The sequence below is a fragment of the Trachymyrmex septentrionalis genome, unplaced genomic scaffold (assembly GCF_001594115.1).
Source record: "Trachymyrmex septentrionalis isolate Tsep2-gDNA-1 unplaced genomic scaffold, Tsep1.0 scaffold160, whole genome shotgun sequence".
In the NCBI taxonomy this organism is placed as follows: Eukaryota; Metazoa; Arthropoda; class Insecta; order Hymenoptera; family Formicidae; genus Trachymyrmex; species Trachymyrmex septentrionalis.
In genome coordinates, this window is record NW_017304759.1 from 258,466 (window position 1) to 265,730 (window position 7,265).

At 35.6% G+C, this 7,265-nt stretch overlaps 1 protein-coding gene across 4 annotated transcripts in view; it reads left to right on the forward strand.

Annotated features, from left to right (window-relative positions):
* The window catches only part of LOC108746202, a 27,617-nt gene that overhangs the window by 7,166 nt on the left and 13,186 nt on the right, over positions 1 to 7,265 (forward strand). For 2 of the 4 annotated variants that reach the window (XM_018482822.1, XM_018482821.1), the window contains one exon: positions 6,223 to 6,485. The exons of 1 other annotated variant lie outside the window; for it this stretch is intronic. In XM_018482822.1, the coding sequence (XP_018338324.1) occupies positions 6,479 to 6,485 (7 nt within the window). In that variant the 5' untranslated portion in view covers positions 6,223 to 6,478. The remainder of the gene's footprint in view (positions 1 to 6,222; positions 6,486 to 7,265) is intronic. One more of the 4 variants, XM_018482824.1, reaches the window with a different exon arrangement.

The window sequence follows — 7,265 nt, forward strand, 5'->3', positions numbered from 1 at the left end:
CGCTAAAATTCCTACACAACGAGGAATTCGCAGCTGACTCAAGGTCGACAGCTGGAGCTTGAATTGAAGATAGCTTGTGTGGATATTTTATGGAATTGATTCGTCCCAATTTATTCCTGATTGTCACAATTATTAATTTAGCGATTGCTATAACTGGCCCAAGAGGCCCTAATAGGTCAAATAATTTGGAAGCATCTGAAAGATGCGGAAGTCAATACTTTTATCAAAACGTACTAGAATCTCATGTCGATCGCTCACGCCACTTAACAATTCAGGACAATTAGATCGCCACTTGTTAAGCTTGAATGAACCTTGCTCGAGTAATTGAATTACTTGATCGCGAATAGTTTCTGTATCTGAAAATGTGTTAACCCCGTTAATAGGTTAATAGGTCGTTTACATAGAAATCGCGACTGACGTGCAACGAATCTATTGGATAACTATCCACGTATAAGTCAGTTAAATGCTTGAGTCATCTCGTAGCAAAGTAGGACGCGGCAGACGTGACGGTGGTCAATTCATATACTTCGAGATCGGAGTCAGCATCGTTGCGCCAAAAAACTCGAGTTTGTGAGAGGTGAATTGCAATCTGACAATACATTTTAATTATATCGGCTACGTATTTAAAGGTACGAAACCGAATGAGTATTGACGTGAGATCTTGTTGAACAACCGATCCTATTAACATGGTGTCGTTCAATGATAATCTGATTTTAGATTTTTAGAAGATCTGTCAAATACAAGAGCGAAGTTTAGGACTCGCAGGAGAGTCCTTAAAAACACAGTGATGAGGTACACAGTAGATAATAAGATTCGAATTCTGATGGCTGTTCAGTTATTAATTTCATGTGCCCTAATGCAAGGTACTCGGCCATGAAATCGGAATATTGTTTCCTTAAGCTCGTATTATCGCGATTGAAACGTCTCTCTAATGCAAAAAATCGTTTTAACGCAACGGATCTAGAGTCACCTGGTCATATCTTGCTTGAGAGGCAGTTTAACTATGTATCTACCGTAATCATTTCTAGTAACGTTTGCTAGGAAATATTCCTCGTAAAATCTCTGCTCGATTGTATATAGAATGGAAGCGTTGTTAATATCGTCTAATTGCCAAATTTTAGCGATCTGATTATGCAGATCAAGATTACTTATTGAAGCTTGAAGTGATTGCACTGTTCGAACGCGAGTCATAGAAACGTTTATTCGACCCGCCAAAATCCAGCCAATCTTGTCTTTTGTAGTTTCGGATGCTCGCTAGAAATCTTGATACATATGAGATTCCAAAAAATCTCTACATCGACTAATATATCGATTTTTGAAGATACATAAAAATTAGGATCGGCTAGTTGAATGTTTTGTGTAATTTAAAGACTGACCGTACCAAAATGAAAACTAAAAGTCTCTGATACACGGTTAGTAACAACGCATTCAATAGTGACTGAATAAGACTCACTCTCGAACTTAATTTTATTTGAACTGCTTAGTGAGAGTATGTGGTAGTGCCGTTTATGCCTGAAATGGCAATGTTCACTGGACGTGATTCTAATTTCAAAGAATTTAAACAATCGCGCGAGACAAAATTGGCTTGGGAGCCAGAATCTAACAAGACTCGACAGAACTTTAGCGAATCGTCTTTATTTTGAACGCTATGGCAATAGAACGCAGTATATGCTCGTTGTTAGTAATATTTGAGACGTGAGCGACCACTGCATCCGAGGTGTATGTAGAAGCTGATTCACGCGCAGAAGATTCCTGTTCGTCGACCTCACCTCAGATTTAGGCTGAGCAGAAGGTATTGAAATATGTAACAATGTGTTGTGTTTGCGAGAACATGTTCTGCAATTTCCAGATGGACACTTGTTGGCAGCATGGGAAGTTGATCGAAGACAATTCAGACAAATCCTCCGTGAGCGAAGCTCCGCTATCCGTTTGGATCGATAGAGTTAAAAATTGTTTACAATGACAAATAGAATGTTCTCCTTGACAATAATAACATTTGATGTTGATAGATGCGTTACGATGTTTTCTGCTTGTTATTCGCATGATATTGCGAAGACGCATTTTTCGCAAAAAGATTTGACGACTTGCCCATAGATTCGAGAAGCTGGCAATAATAGGTTAAAAACTTGAGAAATTATTTTAAGGTGGGCAATTCAGAGCCCGTGAGAGAAGATTGCCATTCTCGCGCTGCGGCTGTATCAAGCTTAGAGCTAAGCAGGAAAACTAGGAGATCATCCTAGACATCGATAGTACGTTTTAACTCCCATAACGCATGAATATGCCGCGTGGCATCCATCTGCGATCTGTAACGCATTCTCTTTCAACATAACTGGTAACTCGAGAATGTGCCTGAGATGATTTTGAACAATAACTCGCTTGTTATCGTATCTTTACTTTAAGAGATTCCACGCAACATAATTCGCATCTGATATTTCGAGAGAGTTTATTACCTTGCTTGCGTCATCAACAAGAGCGGTTTTCAAATATTGCAATTTATGAATATTACTGAGTGATGTATTCGACTATAATAGCGTGAAAGGTATCATGAAAAAGAAACCACTCATCGTATTTCCCAGAAAATTTGGGGGAGATTAAGTTTAAGTAATCTGACATTAAGGAGCGATTCCGATCAGAGTCACTCGACGGTGCTGGCGAAGCCCTCGTAGAATTACGATGGACAAGCGCATCTCACGTCAAATTCCGTATGCGAGCTGCTAGACTAAAAAGCTTCCTCAAACGCGATTCTATCAGGAGCCTCGGTTTTATCTTGCTATTCAATCTGCATTTGAACATTATTATACTCGGACCAATACTGATTTAACCTTAATTTACGTTCTTCAAGTTCCGACAGATTTACGGAAGATTGAATGTTTTCTACGTAATTCGCGTACAGAATCGCCTTAACGGTAGATCGACGCTTCTTAAGAGCGATTATGTCTAAATTTATTATGGAATGGAGGTTATATATATTATATGTCAAACGAATAGGCAATAGCACTCTGATCGGTGAATAGAATAATGGCTTTCTACTCAGGTACTATAATTATACTTATGCACTAGAAATGCGTGGCATTGCATCCTTGTCGCGAAAATAGCACCGACGGTTCGTTGATACGGCTGCTGATGTTCCTTGAATTTCTCGTACTGGGTTGATTCAGAGGCAGGTTGCGAAATATATCGGTTGCTGCGAACCCTGGATTGAAGCTGATCCGTTGAGATCGTCTCGTTGGCACGACGTGGAAAGGGAAAGGCTTAATGCTGATAAAGACACTGGCCTTGTGTCTTAGAAAATAGCGGCAAAACAACGCTTATTTGATGAAGCGATAGCTTATCTCGAGGCGTGTTCGGTGACAAACAGATTGCCGAAATCCGGCTCGAAGGACCAAGAATGTGTTGATGAATGTTGAGAGACGTCCGCCTTGGCTCAAACGAACGTGCATTATGTATCGCATTTCGATGGCGGTCAAATCCCGTTCACGCAGTGCTTATCAATGTAATTTCTCGAAAGCGGCGTGATCATTTGTCTTTCAGTTTAATTTTTTCTTTATTCACTTCCCGAATAGCGAGTCGATTTTATAACATGCTTCGTCAAACGATACTTGTATCCACGACTAGCCGTACAGAAGTTGGCGGTAGCATACATAGTTCAGTAGTTAATGGCGGACAAGACGCACAGAGAATGTACGAGAAGAAGGCGCGCAATAATACAAGAAAAACGCGCGTAGTGATACAAGGACGCGTCGCGTACATACAACGTTCAGCTTGTCAGTAACGCAGAAATTAATAAATTGTAACGGAGCTCGATAACAAGGTAGAACATTTTTATATCCCTAACAAGGAGATTCTGTTCTCGAGTAGCACTAAACTTTTTTTTCTTTCATAGAGTAAACGTAAGTAATGTGAATTTTAAATTTTATTGTAGTGAACGTAATCTCAATTTCAATCTCTGCAATTGATGGCTTGCCAGAGTGAACGTAATTTTTGTTTGTGTAAGTATTATCTTTAACTTTTCAAAGTTTCTGCAGTTCAACTTGTGTATTTGATTTCATTACAAATGTATAGAAGATCGGAGACATCTTTTTACTGGCAATTTTTGAGTCTCATGTGCGGAAAGAAGTTACTATTGCGGTATAGCGCGGGTATTCCACTACAGATGCCTGAAGTCCTAATTGGTCGTAGATTGCTTCTTCTCGAATCGACAACAGATGCTCAAGGATTCTTTCTTTTATCTGATTAATTTACTCAATGTAACTATTAATTTTTTTATCTAGTTTACATCAGTCATTCCAGCCTAGCGGCAAATCATAGAGATTGCAATTGAGATTGCGTTCTGTTATTCACTACAAGAAAATTAAAAATTCACGTTTGTGCGTGTGTGTGTGTGTGTGTGTGCGTGCGTGTGTGTGTGAAAAATTTGGTCGGTGGTTAAGAACAGAATCCCCCTTAACATAATCCCGAATATTAAATCTCTCTGGTTAAACATAACTAACTCTATACTAAAGTCGTTCATGGAGTTTGTTAACAGTATCGCGCTATTGGCTCCACGAACAGCATTGGTAGCGTTTGCATTCATAGCGTGAATAACATCTCTCCGAACATACCTTTTGTTATTTCGATTATCGTATCATTTTAACAACTCAATAAATGGTGTCATAGATAGTGGATCGCATTCTGAAAATTTTTGCGTGTTTTGAAAACCATCGAAAAAAAGTATAACAGCCTTAAAGAGCTTTCCAACAAGCGACACTGTGCTGCGACACGATGATCACTCCATCTCTGTTTAACATTGGCGAACAACAAGGATGCAACGATTCACGATGCCACATCGTGTCATCTGTATCTTTTGTTGGAAAGCTCCCTTAGTATTCATGACTGTGTCACAATTTAAATAGTAAGCGTCGGTACTTTTGATGTTGAGGTTTGCAAAATACGTGATTTATCACTACATTCTTGAAAAAAGCGCCATATTTCAAAAAATAAATACCATAAAATTAAAAAATATTAAAAGTAAAATATTAATACTAGAAATTAAAATGCCTATAATGGTCGAAGCTGGAATGGTCTTCATTGCTTAAATAATTCAATCTCGAATTCCTATATATTATACATCATATATGTACTTGCATATATACCATATTGTAGTCTTTCGAACTGTTATATGAAAACGATGTTATATTATATCGAACTGAATATGTTGAAAAACTTAAGGCTTCCACGAGTGCTTTCTATATAAAGATTATGCGTTTCGCGGGTTTCCTGCGTGTCCAGATCCATTCTTTGAATGCTAACGTTTCGTGAACCTTGCAATCCTTCATCAAGGCGAGAAACAGCCTGATATTGTACAGTAATCTTTATGTTGAAAAATTTAATAAAAGACCTCGTCCAAAACATACGAAAAATAGGTGCCGGCTAATTTGGCTGAATTTATAATATGTTGTAGTTCTGATCGTCCTGATCAAAAGTCTCCGTGGGCACGAAGTTAAATAATGTACAATAACTCAAAAATTGTTTCATTATTTTACTTACCAAATTAGCTGGGACCCATTTTCTATATGTTTTATGCGAGGTTCTTTATTGCGAAAAATATTATCTTGGCCGGGAGCCGAATTTGGATCTCTCTGTACAAGTATTCCGTACGAGCGTCCTAAATCTTTAGACTACCGAGGCCTTAATAATATTCTTCGCAATAATTCGGTACATGTAAGGAAACAACGTCTTTCTTTCAAGCGACGTAATATAAACAATATTAAGAATCTTTATTTTAGACCGCATATGTGAAAACATTATACCTTCCGAAGTAATATTTTTCGTAATAAATTTATTAATAATTTTTCAATATATTAATATCTTTATAATATGATACCTGATTGTAGCAAATTATTAGAATGGTTGTCAATTTAATTCGCGATTACTAGAGTAATTTAATTGCGTTTAGTTCGAAAAAAAAATTGAGCGCGCAGTTCTAAAAAGACTACAATATAGTATATATGCAAGTACATATATGATAAATAGTAATTCAAGATTAAATTATTTAAGGTAATACACTCGTGAATTGAAAGTATTCAGAATGACTTGAATTTATATATTGTACTAGACGACGTTGACACGCTTGTGCAATTATAATGAGATTGACCATTTCAATACTGAGATATAAGCAATTAAAAATTGCACATTTTATACGCCTCTACAAAATTCATGAAAATGTTGCGTTTATTTTTGCAGGACCTAAATTAAAGTAATGAGATGTTAACAAAAAACGAATATGTGATAGGGGAACTTAAAATGGATATTGTAAAAAAATTCCATAATTTTTAATCATTTAATTTGGAAAATAGAGCCATGAAAAGAATACAATTTTCGATTTTATTTGACATATGGAACTGAAGGACGACTGAAGGAAGCAGTCAGTGAATATATGGCAACACCGCATTTCTCGCGTATATCAGGGCGTTCAGGGTTCGTATGATGGACAGGTTGCATGGATGGTGAGCTTACAGTTCGATCTGACATTATAACCTATGTATCTTGCAAGGTATTTTTTCTATTTATGATAACCTTACGTATTCATTACAGGACTATAAGTATAAGAATTTACTGTAGGTATTAATAAAATGAGAAATATGTATATACATAACGAAAACAATACAAAAAAATATCAAAATATGAGTAATCTTCAAAAGTATTATGTTTATTATTCCGCAAAACTTTTTGAAGTAATACTTACACATTGTTAACACACTACCGTCAAAAAGTTTAAAACCAAGTCTTAAGGATTATGACTTAAGACTTAATTTTATGTTCTTTTTATTAAAAATATCCGCAAGTCCAATTTTATTTTTTACTGCAGCATGACCCTGAAGGTATAATTAAATAAAAAAACAATTACCAGAATTGCACTATTTATTTTATAATTTTATCATAAATTGTATTTAAGATTATATCACATTGGGATCCTAAATTTTCTGATGGTAATGTAAATTTGTTGATATTTAAGTAAATACTAAAAAAAAAAGTAATAAATAAATAAAAAATAAGAATAAAAATAAAATGTAAATGAAAAATAAATTGAAAATATATAATAAAAAACATAATAAAATAAAAAAGAACATAAACTAAAAAATGTAATAAACTAAAGAAAGTAATAATAAACTAAAAAGCACATCACATTGCTGCCAAAGCCAAAAGTGAAATATGAAAAATTAAAGATGTTATAAAATCAGTTTTTTTATGATCTGACTGAGATTTTAAATGTCTATTAACAATTT